At 38.2% G+C, this 21,956-nt stretch overlaps 1 protein-coding gene across 4 annotated transcripts in view; it reads right to left on the reverse strand.

The window, feature by feature from the left end:
- Positions 1 to 6,008: 6,008 nt before the first annotated feature.
- The window catches only part of ARHGEF10 (Rho guanine nucleotide exchange factor 10), a 118,523-nt gene continuing 102,575 nt past the window's right edge, over positions 6,009 to 21,956 (reverse strand). For all 4 annotated transcript variants that reach the window (XM_080387731.1, XM_080387729.1, XM_080387730.1 and 1 more), the window contains 3 exons: positions 19,463 to 19,637; positions 12,543 to 12,665; positions 6,009 to 10,548 (listed from right to left, as the gene is read on the reverse strand). In XM_080387731.1, coding sequence (XP_080243857.1) covers positions 10,034 to 10,548; positions 12,543 to 12,665; positions 19,463 to 19,637 — 813 coding nt within the window. In that variant the 3' untranslated portion in view covers positions 6,009 to 10,033. The remainder of the gene's footprint in view (positions 10,549 to 12,542; positions 12,666 to 19,462; positions 19,638 to 21,956) is intronic.

Here is a 21,956-nt window from a genome sequence, read left to right on the forward strand (position 1 = left end):
AAATACTATGTATTTCAAGATGATACTGAAATGATACAGGTCTGGGAAATTATTTTCACTTTTAGAATCCCCATTGTTCTATGCCTCTGTGGAGAATTGTCTCCCCTTGAGGTGCCTGACTTCTGTTCACACTAATGAGAGTTATGTGACTGTGGCAGCAGTATCATATGTGAGATCATTTGAGATTCTTCTGACTCATGCTTTCTGAATATATGACCATTTTAAGCACTACTGGATTTGCTTAGCTTCTCTTCAGGTTTAACTGCCGTATCACATTCTAGTCTTTGTGTACACAGAGATGTCTGAGCTACGGTTTCTGGAGACAATTGAGAGGAGGGTGGGTAAGAAGTAGCATATTGTGTTTATGGGCCATACTTGCCCCTGTGGCTGGAGCCAGCAAAAGACCTATATAAACCCCAAGCTCCATGGAGGTCCTAGCCTGAGAAGTCAGGTAGGACTCGGCTGTTGCACGCTTGATCCTCTGTCCTCACTAAATACTGCCAGAAGCAGACCAGTTAAAGCAACCTCAGTTCTGCTTTTTGAAAATTCACCCTTGGGTAGTGATTCCCTAAGTCTGCGAGCCTCAGTCTATTGTCCTCCCTCCGAGTTTCTTCCTGGTCCGCCATGCACCTTTGTCATCAAACCTTCAAGGCAAAACAGATATAAAGGAGAACTGCTGACATCTTAGCATAAATTTTGCAAAATACTGCTGCTCTTTGGATCATAGGGTGGGAAAGTTCCCATGGAGAGTAAGCCTGCTCATCGACTAGCCTTTCAGTTTTCAGTAGAACTGGAGATGATGCTAAAAACTAGGCCACCCATTCTAGAAATCATCTCAGTTTTAGCTGTTTGATTTCCCTACTTAACTTGAGTTCCCTGAGGCTCCATTTATAATCAACATACAGGAATAACCATGTCTGGAGGGCAATTTTTCTCACCTATCTTCCACATCTTACCTTAGGATGAGGTGAATCATCATTTGGTATTCCTTGTTTCTCTCCATTAACTGTAAAGTCAGACTGGTACAGCTATAACCGATTAGTTTTTAAACACCTAAATTACATGAGATGAATCATTGTCCCAGTGTAGAAAAAGCTCTGTCCTAAGGAAATCGGGTATGACACAGCTTACATGATACATAATTTGGTGCCTGTCGTGCATTTCTGTAGCCCAGCCAACATGACAGATATTCAGAGGGACTGATTACTTGTGATGCCATTGCTGGCCATCAGGACTTGCTGAGATACCTGTGTTTTGCAAGGGGCAGTTAGCCAGGAGCAACAACAGTAGAGCGGTGAGCACAGTGAGGTGAGTAGAGGCAGGAGGTGTTTGCTCTGGTCTGTCACAGAAACCTTAGCTAGTTCCTGCCCAGTCATATACAGTGGACTTCCTTCTGGACATACAAGCCATCCTTTCTGCCTTACAGTTACCAGCAATAGTGCTTAATAATAAAAAGGGAATACAGTTTGGAACAAAAGGTTTTTATCAGATGTTTCTCTGGTTAAAAAAAATAAAAACTCCAGATGAAGAAATAGGAAGAGGAAGATTTCTTCATCTTATACACTTTCTGTCTGTTTAATCCACATCAGGCAAAACAGAAGGTTTTCAATTTCTTCTTCCTAGAAGACATCAGACTGTAATGTCTTTAATGCAGAAATGGGCAACAGAGCTGAATGCCATTATCATGACAGGATCACCAAATGGCATCCTGACCCAGAGAGATGCATCTGCTCAGAGCTTATCAGGGCCCTGCTCTTCCTGGGAGCAGTACTGCATTTCTTTTCTTTCTCCCACTGGCTGCTGTAGCAGCCGCATTGCTGCGATTCCCAGCTCTGAGGCTGTCACACAGGACTGGACTACCCTGGTAGCTGGTGCAAATGCACTGTTCCTCAGTAAAATTATCCAGCAGATCACATAAAAATGAATCAGCCCAGGGACTGATTCTTGGCCAGTGAAGCTACAGAATTTCTCATTTGAGGAGGTTAGGAATCATTTCATGAAATCATTATTTCACCCAGATTAAATACTCAATCTGCATCCTATATATAGACCAAGAGGCTTTAAACCTTCCTAGATAACAGGCTCAATGTAGCACACGCGTGCATATGCAGGCTAGCTCTTACAAGTAAGCAGAGTAGAATCCTGCAGGTAGTGTCACCCATGGCAGCATGGAGCTGAACATGGGCCCATGCTCAATTATTTAGCTAGCTAATCAGGTGGGCTTTGTGGCCTTTACTTGCTGAGTACGTTACAGTGGGGGCACATGTCCAGCAACACCAGGTGGGATTGGTATGCCTACACAGTCTAGATTTGCTACCAGTGTCTATGCAGATGCAAAATTGTTGGTAGGCTATTCTTTTGTGGTTTAGATTGGTACAAGGATGTCTTGGAAAAATAAACATTGCAGTATCAAAATTTTGGAACTGACAGGCGAAACATAGTAGTATTTCTCCTGTGCATACTGGAGTATCGGATACATAGCGGCAGTAACTGATGTCCCTGCAGTACCCAAAGATCTCATTCATGGCCAGAAGCCAAAACATAAAAAAAAACAAACCAACAAACAAAAACCCCAAACCCAAACAGAAACGAAAACTTTACTCCTTTTGCTCATCCTGTGTTTGACAGCTGAACACTCCTGTGTGAAATGTTTCTTGGTATTATAACACAATGGCCTCAAGGATTGGTTTGATGCTATTGCTGGCACAGACAAAACACTTCTTGTGTCTCTGCTGAGCAGCCAAAGATGCCTCAAATGCATCTTGTATTTTTGGAACACAAAACCCATACATGCTGTAGGCATGTCACACAGTATACATCGTATACATCTCACGCTGACTCAAGTTGATCTACCTTTGTATATTAGCTTTCATACATCCCTGTAATACACCCAAATAGTAGAAATGAAAGAAAAAGGCTGGGTGCATCAGGAGGATTATTGGCTTGTAGCAGATAGAGTAGTAGCAATCATAAGGAAAAACAGATCTTAAAGATTTCTTCAGTGTTGGGTAACATACTTCTATGTACTGGAGACACTGATACTGTTTTTAATTTAAGAAGAAAAGCCACCCAGCATAACAAAAGAGACTATTAGCACAGACTTTTATCACCCAAAACAACGCTCCGAACAGGTAGAACAGCTTTTAATGAGGTCAAAAGCATTTGATAATGTTAGAAGATAGGGAACACACAGCATTTACTCAGGTGAACAGCTGAGAAAATGAGCACATCATCTCCTAATTTGCTAAAAAAGAAAAAAATTAATTAAAACCCAAGGAGTTTGAAAAAGCAAACAAAAACCTACCCTTGCTCTTTACAGTGCTCTGAAATTATTCAGTCAACTTTTCTTCCCAGACATAATCAGCCATGGATTGTCCCACCACCTGTCTTATCAATATGCATATATGACTGTGGCTTTTGAGCAAAATACCTCATGATCAGTACATTTCTCCCAAAATACTGGTGTATCAATGAAACATTATCATTTATTGGTGCAGGCTATAACCAGCTTTGCTTGTCCGGATGGCAGGGTTTGGGCAGGGAAGAGACTGGCATGCGGATCCCACCTGACACAGCCTCAGGATGTGTCAGTAACATTTGAAGTGCTTTGGAGTTCAGCAGTGTAGATGCAGCTTAACTGATGGTGTCGGTTTCTTGTAATTGGCATTAAGAGTATCACAGACTGGTCCGAACAACATTGCAGAAAAGTTGTTGCACTTACAAATCTTGGCTGAACTAGGGGTAATCCTCCTCGTTAATGCACAGTCTACTACCCAACTCTCCAGAAAGAAAAAAACAAAAACCAAAAAATAAAACCACAAAACTCTTCAGAAAGGGAACAGTAAAAAAACATTTAGTGTAGGCTGACAGGCATGTTCTGCAACCTGAAACACACACAGAACAAACCAGAAAAGCCCACAGGAAACAACTTTTACAATTTGTTTGGAAGGTGTGAGTTAATACATTTTTTTGTGCCAACATTCAAGGTGATCCTCATACTCAAGGTGAAACCCATAGAATTTCTCTCCCTTGTAGAATAATGGAAAGCAACAATAAAAATCCAGTAACTCTAGCTATACTATATCTGGTTTCTTGAAATTTAAGCCTTTCTCATTATCTGCATTTGGGCATGTAAATATACAGATTTCAGTGGAAATTAGGTACTTCAGTGCTTGAGAAAATTCTGCTGGAGGCTCACCTGAATCTTTTGATGTAAAAATACTCTTTAAATTAGATTTGTAGTGAGTTCTTACAGTGATTTCATCTCCCCCAAGGTGTGTCATTTTAATCCTAGGTATTCTGGCTCATCTTCTAGGCTGGGACACACATTAATGGTAACAGTGATTATCCCTGGAGTATAACAACATGCATAACAGGAGAATTTGTAGTTCTGCTGTCAAGGCCTGTTTTGCTGGAGGAAAAAAAATCTCTTTGAACACCTTTGAAGGTCATGCTGTGAAAGACTGACTGCCTTTACAGTGTGGTTTATGGAGCTTGGCCAAAGCATTTGAAGCGCTTTTGGTCATACACTGACATCGCTGCATTTCAGATGGGAGTCACACAGTAAATCTTCATTTGCCTAGGAACTTTCCAGATCCTTTCATCTGAAGCTGTTTCAGTGTTGCTATTTTGATTCTTTGTTTTAGGAGGTGAAGAGAGTTTCTGGCAGTTTGGTATCTGGGCATGCCTTTAAGAGCAATGCTACAATCAAGTAAGCACAACTATGCGGCAGCAGCAAGTCAACTAATTCTGAAAAATCTTGAGCTAGGTTTCTCAAATCAAATAGCAGATAAATCTAGCAGCGTGCAGGCTGCATGTGTGAGGAAAGAAGGTGTAGATTCTACATACAGCTATAAACCCCCCAAACTGGAAAGGTGAAGGAAGTAAACCAGAACTTTGAGCTGTGATGTGCAAGCAGCTGATGAACCATCGCAGACCAACAATGTGGCTTCTCATATCAACCACCAATACCTGCCTGGCAGGTGTCAAGTCTCTGCTAGTACATATTTCTGTCTCCTAACTGTAAGAGACTGCTCTCAAGTTCTAGCCTGCTTGGCAACCATCCCATATGAACTAGGTTGTATGGATACATGTTAGGCTACAACAGTATCAAGAAACCAGAGGCAGAGAGCTTGTTCGGCAAGTGGCACCACAGAGTTTACATCCATGTAGTTAATCAGTCCCCAAAATACCCCGCATAAGTGGCCTTGTCAATGCTGCCTGATGAAAGCAGCCCAGGCCAGGCTCAGTCCTAAAGAACCAGCTACTAACTATAACCACAGGTCAGTGCTCATGTTGTTGCCCTTGTCCTGGCCAGTTCACTAGCACAGATGGTTTCAACAGCCACACATTAAGGAGGCGGCGGTTCAAAGAGCTAATCATGGGCTTAGAAAACAGTAATGGCTTTAATCTGTGTGCTTTTACAGAGTCATCATGTGGCTTCAAGTCATGCAAACACTTCCAACTCAGTTTCTTCCTAGCTACGGATGATATTAATCTGCCGCTTTAACGGGACTATTATTATGTGAAGTATTATTACTATAAAGATATGTAAAGCAATCTAAAAATACTGTATCAACTCCATGGAATCGCTCATTGCAATACAGATTAACTCTCACAGAACCCTCCATTATAGTTGCACCTTTTAAACCACAGATTTTTCTCACACCCAAATGCATTTTACAAAACCAAATTTGTCTTTATGCAGTCAGGAAATTAAATAGGACAGAAAAGAGAGGAACAGTGAAGTTTAAGCATCAACCCACAGTTCAGGAAACCCTTCACAATGTTCCCTCCTCTCTCACAGGGGCAGTAAGTGATTTTCAGCCCTCAGCCTCCCACCCATAAATAATAAGTTGTAAATTCCCATTGGGACAGAATCTGTCTTCAGGTGTGTGAATGTACAGTATCCTGCACTCATGCAATATGATGTTTTACAGAACCATGTATTAAAGAGATGTGGTATAAAAACAGGAGCAAAAAGGCACGCTTTACTAGCAACCAAACAGTTCTCAATAACTCTTCTTTATTCATAATAGTGCAGGTACACACAGAAGGGCTATTGCCTGAGTCTGATGAATACAGTATTTAAATATAATCATGGGATTCTGTATATATCCTTTAGAGCAGATTAATTAGAACAAATTGCCAGTTAGCAACTGAAAATTAATTTCCTCTGTTAATGCCATTGCTTTGCAATACTCATTTTGAATATTAATGCTTCTCATTGTTATGCATCATGCATGCTGCCCAAGTGCTGATGCATACTTCATGTAGACAGCATAATAAAAATTCTACTGCTTAGACTTATTTGGGTCCATTGACACAGGGGTCGAACTTATTATGAGATACTGCATCATTTTCAGAAATGGTATTTACCGGCATTTTAAATTGGAGAAACTATAAAACTAAAAAAATACGTCTTTGTCACATATCCTATTTTCCTTTTTTTAAGTCCATTAATATATATATATGTATTATTCATTATACATGTCACAAATTATAGCCTTTTAGTTAAAATGGCAACCCAAGAAACGTACTACTGATGTTATTTTTTATCAATATTTTTTATTAAAATTTTTTCTCAGTTTATACTTTGAACATAAATACACAAGTTTTATGGCTCATGTTATACAAGACACTACTATGTGTTAGAAAACATATCTAGAATACATCGTAGTGGTTACACCAGCTCCCCTCAATATTTTCTGTAACTTTATTAATCTACAAAAGCAGTATCAGAAAGCAAAATCCAACCTACCTAGCAGCACAGTCTACAACAGCTGTGAAGACTATTTGCCAGCTGTAAGAGAAACTTTGGTTCCTGCCTGTTTTCATAGTAAGGTAATACCAGTTAGCTGCATATCAGAAAACAAACATTGCACCTTGTGCTCAGTTAGTTACTAAAAATCTAGTTCATGACAATGTATATTTTTAAAGACAAACATGCACCTTCTCTTTTGCTTTACAGCTTAGTAAGATAAATAGATACATATTTTCAAAATAGGATAATGTATATGAGAGACCCAGTTCTGCTCTTGCTGAAGTTACTGGCAAAACTCCAGTGTACTTTCAGAAAAGCAGGTTTGTACTTTGTTTCTACTGTTTTGTTGATAAAATCAAAGAAAATTACGTTTCAGCTGGAAGATGGAATGAATTTAACTTTAAACTCATGCATTACTGCTAGCAGATCCTGTAATAACGGCCATGCATCGATTTCCAGTTGAATGTGTAGTGGACTCTTCTTACTGCTCTAGTGATAAAGATCTATGAGAGACTGGACATGATCATCCAGCCCTGAAGGCACAGATGTGGCATCCCATGCCCAAGAAGCATGCAGAATAAAACCTGTGGTCTTTTTACTGCAGTGTAGCAAAGGGATGCTAGATTATATATGCTTTATACACAGAAGAATCTTTGTAACTTGTTTTTCAATATACAACATTAAAATGTACAATGTAGCACTTCCACACAGTGGGCAAAAAGCAGCTCCCAGGGCCATAGCTATGGAAGAGTATAGAAAATGCAACTGGCCTTGATCCCTCAAGCCAGACAAGTCCAGGCAGTAGGGCAGGGAGAAGAGGAAAAGTTTGGGAGAATGTGGCCAGCTGCCTGGCTTAGAGGCACTCTGCTTTGCCTTTTTTTTTTTTCTTTTTTTTTTTTTCTTTTTTCTTTTTTCCTTTACCACCAGGACTCATGCCAACACTAAGCCCACACCAGCGCTGACAACACCCAATTAAAATTGTAAGATATCCAGCAAAAGACACAGAATAAAAGCACAAAACAGCAATGAAGACCCTAAGCCTACAGTCCTGCCTGTAACAAGTGTCCTTTTTGACCTATTGGAGTCTGTGCTATTACAGCTCAAGAATCCTGTTCTGATCAGGATGTAGGTTGCAGGCAGAACCTCTAAAAGGGATTGGGGTGCCTAATTGATTTTTTAAATGCCTATGTTGGTGCCACCTAGCAGGCAAAGACTGACCAGACCGGCATTCCCTCTGTTCCATGTACTTTGTGGCAGAGAAGACCTGACATTACTCCTGTGCTCTGTCAAATTTGGTAAGTCAGCCCACCCCCCAGTTTTGGAGTCACCTTGATAGAGTTTTGCCTTTTAGAGCAGACAGACTGAAAATTTAAGAGAAATCTGCTGCAAAATAAAGAAAATAAATTTCAGCAACATTTAAAAAAGAAAACCACACAACAAACCCTACTGGTGTTTTGAGAAAAAAAATAATCTTTTACATAGAACACAACAATTCAGTCTCTAGTACTGTTTACCTTGAAATATCATGTGCTGGGAAACAGTGTAGTTATGGTTGATGTTGATTTAAACTAGGAAGATTGAAACAAAACATGATGGAATCAAAGAGTTTGTATTAGAAGTGGCAGAAAAAATTTCAGGGCAAACCACCTCCTTCCTGAGATAATAATGGCACCAAAGTAGCCAGAAGTTTTACTTGATCCTAGTCAATGTATACATCTGACAAACACTGTGTTCAGATATATTTAATTTTTATTTTACTGAACTGAGGGACAGCATCAGACTTCTTAACATACTCAACTGAAACTTAATCATCCTAATTTATCTGTATCTTTCAGTCTATTGACAAGGGAAAACGATGTTCCCAGTGACTCCATTCAACATGTTTTCTGTATTAAACATATTTTGACTGAAGGATGTGTCTCATCGCCATTTTTGGCAATGTCTTTCTGAGCTCAAGACTTTGTCTTGTATTTCCCATGTGCAGAGACTAGCGCAAAAGACAATTTCAGTAGGAATCCCAAATTCAAAGTTTCCTTTGGAAATACATTGATTCATTAAGAAACGATGATTAGGTCACTGTTTAAATTCAGGCTTCTAACACTACCAAAGCAACCACTTGCCTGACAGCGTGAATGAAGCTGTGCACGCTATTTTCATAACATCCACTTACATGACCATGCTTTGCTGAAACTCTGGGTGAAAAGAGGTGACTGCCACTCAGGTATGACCATATCTCTGTTGTTGCTGCTGTGCTGTGACATTATTTGATAGGTGTTTGCCTGAGGACATAGGACAAAGCAATTGGCATGGGACCTATACCCATAGTGATTACCTGCACTTCTTATAGATATTCAAAAGTTAGTATAATTCCTCCCAATTAAGGATTAAATTAATAATGCAATTACTAATTTACTAGATGCACATACCTCCTTAAAAATGGCATAGTCCATGTCCAGTTTTGATACTGAGTTGCCAGGGGCAGAATGCGCTAGCAGCACTACAACACACAGCTGTCCTGTATCTGTATTTTCTATTTGCCCTAAGCCATAGCATCCTTAGAACTTTATCTGTATAACGAAAGCAAGTCACAGACACATTGCACCTACCAAGAAAATTAATGTGCTTTTTGTACTGCAACTTTTTTAATAACACTGAGCATTAGAAATAATAATAATAAAAATCTATTTCCTATGTTGAGATAAACAATCAATTAATATAACTGCTTTTGTCCAGACCAAACTCTGGCTTGTGGAATGATGTTACAAACTATTATAGTCATTACCAAATTAATAATAGCTTGCATTAGACTATTTATTGTTTAAAAATTTGCTAATTTGTTAAGATCTACAGTCCATGCAATATGTCATTTTGGAAAAAGAAACAACAGCTGATTTACATAAGCACAAACCATCATTAGAAATGGCATGTGTTCCTTGCCTTCCCTAAGTGCTATAGGACATAATTCTGATATTTATAAGTGTGAATATAAATAAGGTAGAGATTCTAAAACTGTTTAAAAGTGTCTAACAGATCTTTTTTGTTCTATATATCAAGGAAACTACCAACAGCTAAATGTCTTCCAATATCCTAGCACTGCAGAACATTCTAAGTATGTGAAGACTGTCTTGCAACCCTTAATCCTGTGATTAAAGCGTACTGAAACTGCTCCCAGGTGTATAAAGTCTATCCATTTGGGTCCTAAGATGGCATTTGCGGTAAAAGGATATCAGACTTTTTTTAATAGCAGAAACTGTCTTGGATTTAGTTCAGTTAGATATTTAATAGTGGGATTTGCCAGACCATCACTGAAGACACTAGTTCATCTTGTCGCTGCTGCTTGGTCTTCTTGTTCAGTCTTCTGTGTCCTTGGCCACCAGAAATGACCAACACTGAACTTGCTTTCATTTTCTTGGATCTCTGTCTTTTACTTTTAAATGAGATATTTTGATCCTTCAAAAGCTCATAAATGTTACTGTCCTCAGGCCTGTGTTCTAGGGAACTTGATCCATGAGATAAGGTAAGGGATCCAGAAGACGAGGACAGGTCACTTCTTTGTGCAATGGATCCTGCTGAACCTCCCAGCCAAACTGCAGCGTCATGGGTGTTACCAAGAGAAGAGCCTGGTCTTTCATTGTGCAAAATATTCTTTTGGTCATCGTCTTTAGGTTCTGAGCCAGGAGGCAGGCTGTTCCTCAATTTGTTTCTGTTCTTCTTGTTTACAGAAGTAGCCATTACAAGAAACCTGACTGGACCATTGTGTGCATGATAGGACACCATTCCTCTTCCTGGAGGCAGAAGAAAAAGACAATTAAAGAACATTACTTATTTAACCAAAGTGTTCCACTGTAATTAGTCCATGAAATTTGCTCAGAAAAGTTTAACTCTTAAAACTCTATTACATGCATCCAGTCTTTCACCTTGTGTGTACACAATTTACAGAAAAAGTGTACAAAAAAATAATCTCTTGTACCACAAATGATTTAGGACTGCACTAATAAATAAGATGAAACATAGGATTATGAATTTTAGTTGACTGACTTCTGTGCTCTGTTCTCACAACAGCGTGAGTACAGAAATGCTGCTAACTTCTTTTTGTTGACATTGACACCACAAATGTAACACTGAGTTTTCTCCAGTAATCCACAAACAAAATACGTGGTTTTCAGTTAATCCTATTGCACCTTTGTACCTCTCCAGAACAACAGAAGAACATCTGTTTCATTGTAACAGACCCCTTCACACTGTACAGCAGGAACTAAAACTCATCCTCCAGAACAGTTGTCTAGTTACCATGGCAGATTCATAAGGAAATGACTGAACAATATTTTTTCTTCCTTTTTTTTTAAAAAAAAGTATCTAAACAGTGGGATGTTGGCAGTACAAGAAGAATTACACAATGCAAATCATCAGAATGTGTGAAAAACAAATTGCATATGGCCAAATTCAGAAGCTATAACAATATCAGTATATGTGCGTTCTACAACAAAAAAGACTAAAAAAATGTAGGATTCTACAAAATCATCTGCAACATGGAAAAGAACTAGGCTAATCAAGGGGGGAAACCCACAACCCTACAAATCACACTATCCATCCCTAACTCATTCCAGGTTAGAAGAAAACATACTCTGCTTTTAGAGAAAGTGTAATGACATAAAGATGAGTTACCACTTTGGAAGCACAACTGGAAAAAGTCACATTTTTTTCAGTTCAAATGCCAAATATGGTATCAGAGACTATAAAAATAGAACTCTAAATGTAATGTTGCTAGATCTGTGAAATCTGACAAATCTTGACCAAAACCAAATGCAAGAATATAGAGATGATATAAACCACAATAATCAAGACAGAAAATGGAATAATAAAATGACATATAATTTGATTCTGCCACTATGCATTTGTGTTACCTTGTATTGCATTTATTTTCACCTAACACAGGTTCCACGTTTTTAAGAAACATTTATCCTGTGCCATACTGGATTACTGCTATATTTTGCTGAACACAGGATTTCGTTTTCATTTTGTGAAGTTACATAAGCTTTATTTTTTTTTTCCCCCTGAAGGAAGTTGCAAACAGCATGCCTCAAAATCTGCCAGCTTCCCTCCACAGAGCAGAAGCTCAAGAAGAATTCTGAACTCAAAACTTTGGGGCAACCCCCCTACTTAAACACACTTTTAAAATCTTCCCTCTGCTCATAGCTTAAACATTTGCAGAGAGATACAGCAGCATTTATGCATTTGTATTTCAAATAGGGTAATATGAAAATAACTCAATAAATACATCTCTCCAAAATGCAAAAATCTTGGTCGTTGTCAAAAAAATGAAATATATACTCTTGTATATTCCAAGTCTCCTGTTTGGGAAGAAAGGGCACAACACAAATTTACTGAGTAGCCAGTCAGACAACATACTGAACTTTCAGTTTCTACATCCCTAAACTTACTGCATCTATTTTCCCCAAATCTGGAAGAAAGATTGCTTGCATTCTCTTCTCATCCCCATATATCTGACTGTACTCTGAGAGGATTAATGCCTATCCTATTCTTATGCCCTAAAGAAAAGCAGTTGTCCTGGCTTAAACAACTGAGACAAAACTAGACAATGTCTGGTTATACTGTAAAGCTCAGGAAGAACTACAAATACAATTTCATCGCAAAGCTCTTTTATTATATCTAAACAATACACATAATTTGGCAGGTCCACTTAAGCTACTGACAGAAGATAAATGAAATCTTCACTATAACACCAATGTAGTTGATCCGTTTGAGGAATTTCACTCACCAGTTACTTTGGGAATCCCCTGCAAGCGTGGCACTGGTAATGCTACTATTATACCCAGGTTTGTTCCAACCAGCAATAAACCATGGCACACCAGGAGGCTAGTCACAGAAACACGCTGCTGCCCTGCAAAGTTTAGGAAGTGCTCCATTACTTGAGTGATGATTTTTACCTAGATTAAAGTAACTTCAGGTAAACACAATCAGCTGTACTGTCTCGTTCTGCAAAGCACTCATCATAAAGGCAAATATTTTGCTGGACTGTGGTATTAAACTTTACATACATGACAATTTAAATCCTGTTAAACTTCTCAAACATTCTGTCCTAAATATCTAAACAGCAGTATCTAAAAGCAGACATGGATTATCTTTACAAATATGCTTTTATAAATAGACTGTGATTGTATATTCTCAACAATAAACCTGAAAGGCATTTAACTTCACAGTACTCAATAATATATTGCCATAACACATTATACTCAAGACTCAAACCTGTTCGTGATTACTTTTTTCTCCTAGTTTTTATTCTGTGAAATTGTATATGAAGTGCTGTGTCTCCCTGTTTGAGTTTGGGTGTCATCCCCCCCTGCTCTCTCCCCTCCCCCGTTGCTCCCCCCCCCCCCCCCCCCCCCCCGTACAAGAATGACATTGGCACATTGAAAGTTCAAGGGAAGGCAACCAAGACTTATCAGGAGAGTGACGCACATAGCGTACAAAGAGAGGTTAACAAGCGCTGTCTGCACCTGTCTCAGGAGGGCGCATAGAAGACAGTCAGACTCTATTCAGAAGTGCTCAGTGATAGGATAAAACACAACATCAAATTTGGAACATGGGAAATTTGGATTTTAAGTAGGGAAAGGCTTCTTCATCGTAAGAGTGGTCAAACACTGCAATGGGTTGCTCAGTGAGGTTGTGAAATCTCCATCCTGTCCAAAGATATTAAAAATTTGGCTGGACAAGTCCTTGAGCAACCATGTCTAATCAGGCATGCTGCAAGAAGGGTGGGCAAGATAACCTCCAGAGTAATTTCCAACTAAATTTTTTCTGTGATTTTCTACAACATTATTTATGGGATTGCTATTTTTCTAATAAAATCAAAGTAGCTTTTTTGCTTGCAATAATTACTAATTATGTTTGATTCAGTTCAGATGGATTTTCAAAATGACCTTGACAAGTTTCCCAAATGGAAACTATGGCCTGCCCAGACTTTTGCCATGGCCCAAGTTTATGTGGAAGAGCATTTAAACTCTGCCGGAATCTTCCAGGTTCAAAATCTACATGTACTTGAATTAATCATGCAACAGAACAGTCATTCCCATCTTCATCACAGCTCTCAAGTTGTTAATCACTTCATTGCTAAGTAGGGAATTTAGATTCCATGCCTCTTGTAACTTGGATGAACCTGCATGTTCCACACTTTGGAAAAGGACCTTAATTATGATGTATCACAAATGAATGCATTTTCCATCTTGTCTGTTGAAGCTCAGCCAATTTACATCCACAAATATATGAATCACAGACCCAGTGGGAAAGCAGAGAAGGAGCAGCTTGACTGTAGCCCAAAGCACTCAAGTGGAAAGCAGGAGGTGGACCACAGTTTAAGTCTTTCCTCGCAGAACTTGACAAAAACAAAGTATTAACCCAGCAATGGTGTGTTGTAAAAGGCACGTGCATAGGGCCAGATCTGGAATCCCAGCTCTGTCTACCCAAAACCACACTCTAAAATACCCTAAAGGCCCAATGATTAGGTCACTCTTAGCAGGTGTAACAAGCATGACTAAGTTGAAGAAGTTCTATCTACTTATGCAGATCCTTCAGAGACACCTATGTTATTTTCCATACTGCATCATCCCTCCTCAGCTAAATAAGCATGGATGCCTATAAGCAATATGCCTATAGAGAAATTCCAAGCCTTCTGGAACTTGGAGTTTGCTTTTTTGATTTTTTTTTTTGTTGTTGTTGTTTGGTTTGTTTTAGTGAGTGTTTTTGGTGGACTTTTTTGCTTGTTTTTGTTTGGAGTTGGGTTGGGGGAGGGAGGTTGTTGGTTGTTGGGGTGGTTGTGGTTTGTTTTTTTTGGGGGGAAGGGGAAATGTATTAATGGGATTATTTTATTTTCCAAAACAAAGCACATAAAGGCGCTCCTTCAGCACAAAAGAATTTCACATAGTGATGACCAAACAACTCTGTGTATTGGAGTTTTCAAAAACCAGTATTTGAATTCTGTGATTTCGAGCTCAAGTTTGCTCAAGTTACATATGACAAGCGAGTCCTCTCCCACAGCCAGTTTCACAGCAAGTGCAAGGTAACTGTAGGTCAGCTTAACCTCACTCCATTTCACTTACAGCTTCTTTTACACACTACAAACAGAAATGCTTCAGTACAATTTTTAAACTCACAATTATCAAAACCTCCAATTGTACTGTTGCCTCTCAAACACCTTGCAGAAGAAAGTGCTCACATTTTTAAACAAGAGATCTTTAACACTTTTTAAAGCATTTAAAATGTAAAATAATATGCATGATTTCATATTCCAAACCTGAAGCAACTTCTAACCAGTAATTTTCACCAGGGAACACTGGTAATACGCATTACAGTTTCCATAGGTGAAAACAACAAATTATCAGCCAGCAACTTAGAATCTTCAACACTGAGCACAACCTTAAGTATAAACCATCTACAGTAACATCAAAAGAAAAGCACTTGCTTTGAAATCTTGGAAAAGCAGGAAACATCTGCTTCTGAAAATATACTTTGAAATAGCATATAACAATTAAAAAGAAAATATATAGATTAAAAACTTATTAAAATACCAATTTGAAATATTAATTTGTCATATGCTAGCCAAGGTTTGAAATAATACTTTTCTTTGTTATTTTGTGCCTTTTTATTTTGATATATTTCAAATTCAAAGAAAAGGAAAAAAAAGTAAAACCAATTTTTCAGAATGCATTATGCAGTAGCACAGAAATAAACAAGAAGGGAAAATGATAACCATAAATGCCAAAACCAATCAAATACTCCTGTCTTTAAATGACAACGTTTAGATCACTGTCCCAATGCAGACAGAACCTGTAAAATGATCTGACCAAGATCTTGACTTTACAAAGAACTGAAGCCAAAAATTAAGCATCTTCTGCCCTATGTTCATGTTTCTCAGGTCTGAATTACAACCATCACCAGACCCAGGTAAATCCCCATGTGTTCCCACATAGATCTTCTGAAGTCAACCCTAGGTAGGTACAAGGGCAGACCGGTACATATCCTCTGACATGACGCCATGCTGTTCTTAATACATAAAAAGTAACCCCACTGTACAGATCTACTGGACTGACCTAATCCCCAATCTTTTTATCATTTCCTAGCAGTAAAATCATAAACCAGCTGCATTTTATGGTGTGGCACTTGGTGGAGTGGGGACAAAGGAAGGCTGTAAGCCTCAAAGTATAGTTTGTTTTCCACAGAAAGAAAATTACACTTTTATTCTTTGCTCTTCTCATCTGTTTCCAGGAAACACACATGCCATTAAAGGATATAGGGATATAAACAGAATACAGCAACTTAAGCAGAAATCACCTCTTTGTTAAGCAGGTAACCTGTCATCATCCATATGAACAATGAATTTACATGTATCGGGGTCAGAGTAATCTCTTTAAAAGGACAAACTCTTTTAGAGTTTTAGAGCTGAAAGGAAAAACTTGTTTAAGAATGTTCTTGAATAATAAATTATTGAATGTGACTGAAAAACAAGTGGACTGTCTATTCATATACAGTAAGATTTTATTTTTTCTTTTTTTGGTGAAAGCTGTGATAAAGGCTGATGAAAAGCTGCCTTTGTTGACATTTCAACTACAGATCACAAACAGTGAGCATAAACTTGCTCTACAAATGAAGTACTTAGCACTAGTTAAGTGTGCATATTTGTCTTCACATGCTAATAGATTTTTCCCCCCTGCTGCTCAATGTGCCCTCTGTTCAGCTAACCTCTGTTCTGAGCTGTGCTTAGGCCACTTAAAAGCGATCCAGCTGTACTGTGGTATACTAGATAGTGACATAGTTACCTGAACCTATAACAATGGTGATGCTCTTCCTCTCAACCATTCACTTCTGTTTTCACATGGCATTTGTGCTTTCTTGGTGTTTGCTTATAGAACTCAAGCTTGTTATACATTATTAGGAAGTATCACTGCTGACATATGGAATAAAGGTACTGTGGACCATTCTGGACTAAACCTCTATCCCACAGTTGCCTCCATGACCCTGGTTTAATTTCCAGTCCTGCATTTTTACGCACAAACTTCCCATAACTCCAGCAAGCAAAAGCCCTCCCAACACCATTCTTCATAAGCAGACTGCCACAGATTTCAAAAGTTATGTCCAGCAGATAGAAGATTCTGCCAGACACATTCTGCTTTTGTACATTACTAAACTTTGCCAAATCTAAGGACAATCACCTCCTGTGCCATTTCCCTTACACTTCATTCTTCTGTGATTCTGTTCTGCTTGCTGTACTGCAGGGATGTCTTCCTCAAAGCAAAGGAGGCACATCCTTTACAACAAGGAGAGCAGGTACTGATATTTAAAGCCGTCTTCTCCTAAGAACAAAATTGGGAAAATTTAATGCTATAAGAACTGGTTACTAAGATTATGAGAGCCTCTTCCTCAGCTCCATCTTAATTAGTTACTACAGCTATCCTTTAAATACAGCACTGTAACTCACAGCGACAGTAAAGTTTTCTTCTACTTCTACTGTATAACAACAAAATAAGTTCATTAACTTCATGGAGTAGCATTCCGCTCATTTACATTGCTTTAAACAAAGACAAAGACGACATCTCCAGGTAGCCAGCCTATCAGGCCAACACTGCATACTGTTCTTTCTCCTAAAATCTTGGCAGAAGAGTCCAGCTTCTTTGAAGTTATATCAGATCCTTGCCTTTTTAATCTCTCTTCATAAGACTTTTAGCAATATTTTTACACAAATATCTTCCCTCTCATTTCAATACCAGTTGAATTTTTACTTGTCTGTTATTTTTATATATTGAAGTGCTCCTATTCCTGTTCAGAAAACAAACACAGCTGTTCTCTTTAACACTAAAAGTCCTAAAAATCCTCAGTAAAGGCATATACATATTTTGTAAATACACAGCTATTTCACTCCTTTTCTGTTTCACTCTTTTTTTCTTTTTTAATCTCAGTATATACTACACAGAGCTTGACTTATTCTTTGGTTGCTTTTACTTCTAAAAGGTCCTCACTGCTGCTTTATTATGTAAACCTCCTACTCCTCTTTTAGCCTTTGTTGTTGCAGCATTATTGGAATCATATAAACAGGCCCAAGAGCTGTTGCTAAATAATTGAAATTCATTTAATTTTTAGAATGGATTCTCCCTTGGAACATTTGCTGCAGTAATGTTCTACTCCTGAAATAAATTTCCACTTCCATTCACCGGCGTGCTTTTTGTGAAAACACTGAGAAAAAAAGAACTAAAATGGGTAAGAATGACAACAAGGAGATATAATTAGCTAGAACTCTTTTACAAAAAAAATTATTATGTTACATCAGTTTTATTACCATGGCAATGAACACTAAAGCTAAATTTTGGAAGATTTATATATATTTTCTGCATATAAAAGGGAGGCCGTTACTTCCCCTTTCCCCCACTGCTATAAACAGCAGCACATATTAAAAGTTAATCTTCTTTTTACAACTGGTCTTGATTTATTTGTATAACTATGATGAATTCAATTAAATGACCTATTTAAAGGCAGGCCGTTTTTGCTGCTGTTCAGTGTTGGAGCTACAGTCAAACATCACATGTTAAAAACGACCTGTCTAGAACGTGATATAAATGGAGACAATTTAAAATAGACTTTTATTGCAAAGCTAATACCATCTGAAAGAAAACATGATAAGAAGACTGAGACTGACGTGAAACACGTTTGATGCAAGATTTATACCGAAGTCTTGTAAGAATATGAACATAACATCAGTGCAGGAAGAACTGGTTTCTGCTAGAAACCAAGCAATAAAGCTGGTGCACACATTGCCCATGAAAACTACAGAAGCTCAGACTACTGCAGTCTATAAACAGGGAGAGACAGAAATAACTGTTGGCCCCTTGTGGACACCTCATGCTCAGCCATGCCAGTATCCCTTTTCTGTCTGCCTCTTCTCCTAGCACTGCCACAGCTCCCACCTGATGTACTTGCTGATGCGGAGGTCCTAACCACTCACTCACAAAACTGATACAGGCCAATGACAACTGTCTGTGACAGTGATGATTTGCAGATGATTGAAGACCTGTCTTAAAACACTTAAAGATCTGTTAAACGCTATCCTAACAACCACAGGTTCCTTCTTTATTTATAATACTAACTTTTTTATAAGACTAACCTTCTAATTTGACAAATTAAAACTCCCATTAGCAAAACACTGGTCATACTCTGAAATGGCAATGTGTGAGTTTCAGCTGAGTCCACTGGGACAACTGTTGTAACTAAAATTAAGCAAGCGTTTTTTGGTCTGGATCCTAGTCTAAGTGCCTCCATCACGTACTTTGATACTAAGCTCCAGAGCAAATCCTAAACTCTGCAAAGCAAACACATTTTCATAGCAGACTGCATTGTCCTACTGCCTCACAGTCACACACACACGCAAAAGGCTAAATAGAAGAATCCACCTGCTTATCTATATAATTACATTTGTAAACTCTAAGGAGGAGAGCTGCTACTCAACCAGTTTGCTACATAGGATGTTCTTCTGGGCAGGCAACAGACTGTGATTAACTAAAGCAAATAGTTATGAGACAGTTATCAGACTCAAAGTCCAAGACAGATCTGATTCTGGCCTAATCTGTAACACTCTGGAGAACGATAGTGACAAAGACAAAAGAGAAATGTTATTATATGATGTGATTCAGCTACCTGGCAACATGTTGTGAACAGGTGTGGCAATGTTAATATCCTGGAGGTGTTTCAGTGTCTCAGTGTGGAACAGGCGAAGTGTAGATCCAGACGTGAAGGCAATCCAGATTCCCACTCCAGCAACTGCCATGTGGGAGATTACCATCCCTTCCTCTTGATGGGCTTCAAAATGGCTCTGTAAGAAAAACAAGGACTCTGTAGGGAGATGCAACCAAACATCATCCAACCTTCCTTATCAGCTCTTCACTGGAGGCACTGCATCTGTCCTCCATGTGAAGGACAAAGCTAGCTTTTTCTTTCCTCTTCTTCCTTTGCTCAGGATATGTGCCTCTGCATACGATGTTTTGATTTTCCTGTTACTTTTTTTTTTTTTTTTAATACACCATCATTAGTATGGAAGGACTCTCAGCTCTTGAGCCAAAGTTCTACCTGATGATAGAGTCACAGTAACTTACATATTGTGTTTATTAATAATATTGCATGGCAGGGGTTGATAACATGCTGATAACATGAGCAGGGACTCATAACAGCTCAGACTTAAAAGGATTTTGTATTTCTTTATTCATACTCCTTTGAGAAAACTACCACAGATGAGGTTCCTGGGGGTGAGCAGATTTTTTCCTATTATGTTACTTTTATCTACAGCAGAATTCCTCTTTAAATGATAAAAAATATTTTTCTTCTGTTCTGTTAGGAGATATTTTCAGAATAATGATAACAGTCGAGGAAAAAATCATCTTTAGAAAGTAGGGCGTTTATGAACATAAATACACAAGTATTTGCTCAACTACACACACAACAATGTAAACCTTAATACTGTGGCTTGTTTTTCAATGTAGACACTTCTGAATTTCACAAACATTAGCTCTTTTGCTTTGCTGTCCTTCAAAATATTGATGCTTCCCATTAGAAAGGCCAAAATCCTCCTTCTGAAGACGAGTAATACAAGACATTGAGGATAGACCTTTTTCCTTGATCTAAGCCTTCACAGTTACAACTTCTGCAAGGCTCCAGGAAGGCCAGAACCTCTCTACAGGCCCCTGTTAACATGTGAGATAAAGCTGTAGTAAAGTTCTTTAATCATTAACAAGAAGTAGGGATATTTTTTTTCCAGTTATGTCCTGAAGTTAAACACAGCCTTTTAATGTTGTGCCAGCTATTATTAAATACAGAGAGCTATTCTGATATACAGAAAAATTCCTTGCCTAAATAAATGACGAACTGTTCCTTGTATACAAATCTCTCTGAGGGATATGGAAGGAAATATCTGCTCTAATATTCACACTACATATTATATACTCTTAATTACCTATGCAGACAAAATGCAAAAGTACCCCCTTGCTTCTTGGAAAAGTACACTTAAATTTTCCGTGCATTACAGTTATGAGTTATGTTTTGGTCATTTTCCATCAAAATCTAAATTACATATTTATCAGGATAAGCTCTTAGCTTAAGACAGTTATGTTTTGAATTTATTAGGGTTATAGATATAATACTCAAATTGTCCATCTAAATTCACAAACAGGCTAAGATCAGAGATAAAGAATACAAGTTTAAGCTTTCACAAAGTGTAACTTTTGATATTATACTTAGTAGGCACTTAATTTTCTTTTCATACTTTAATACCCCATTAATTAGTAATTTCCACTGAGACGCTGGCTGTTTAAAGATAAGGGGATTTTTTTTTTCTTTTCATTTGTTAACACTATTCTTGAAAATTTCAGTTTTAAGTAAATTAACAGAGAAGTTTCTCTTCAACTATTAGACAGTGGGTTCAGTTTTTGAGTGTTACTGTGGTACCTTTTGACTCTTCAAACACCACCACTGCAGAATGCAAGGTAAGCGCCTCTGGCAGGCACATTTATGTTCACTGTTTTCTTCAAGCAACCTCTATTCATTCTTTACTAAATAATACACACAATTTGAAAATCATACGATTTATTCAACAGAAGAATTCATCCATGAACAACATCTTTCAAAGGTAGAAACAGCTCTTATGACTAGATTTCTTGTTATTCTTATCATGTAAGTTTCATTGCAAAAAGGATTTTAAAATATTAACTCAGTTTACAGACTCATACATCCCTATACTGACGACCACCTGACCTCTGAAAACTTCTCAAGGACAGATCCAGCGTTGCTGAAGTGAACCTGACCAGCAACTTGCACTGTTTGAAATTAGAAGAATGAAGCAGGTCATAAGAAATGGAATTTCTCTGGAGTGGTCTGACCACAGCTAACAATTCTTTTGGTGCCACTGTAAACAACTTGTACATGCATTTTTGTCACATTCCATTTTCACCAGCCAACTCATTATACTCCCACTCTGTCCTGCCATTCGTACAGCTGTCTGCTGAAATACGTAAACACATTTGAAGTAAAACTGTAACACTGTCAACACCATAAGGAGCACGTAAAAAGAACTATTCTTCTCATTCAAAGGGTCTCCTAACACGGAACAGGAACATACCCCAAACCTGTACATTCTTTCACA

Source organism: Falco punctatus, assembly GCF_963210335.1.
Source record: "Falco punctatus genome assembly, chromosome: 5".
NCBI lineage: Eukaryota > Metazoa > Chordata > Aves > Falconiformes > Falconidae > Falco > Falco punctatus.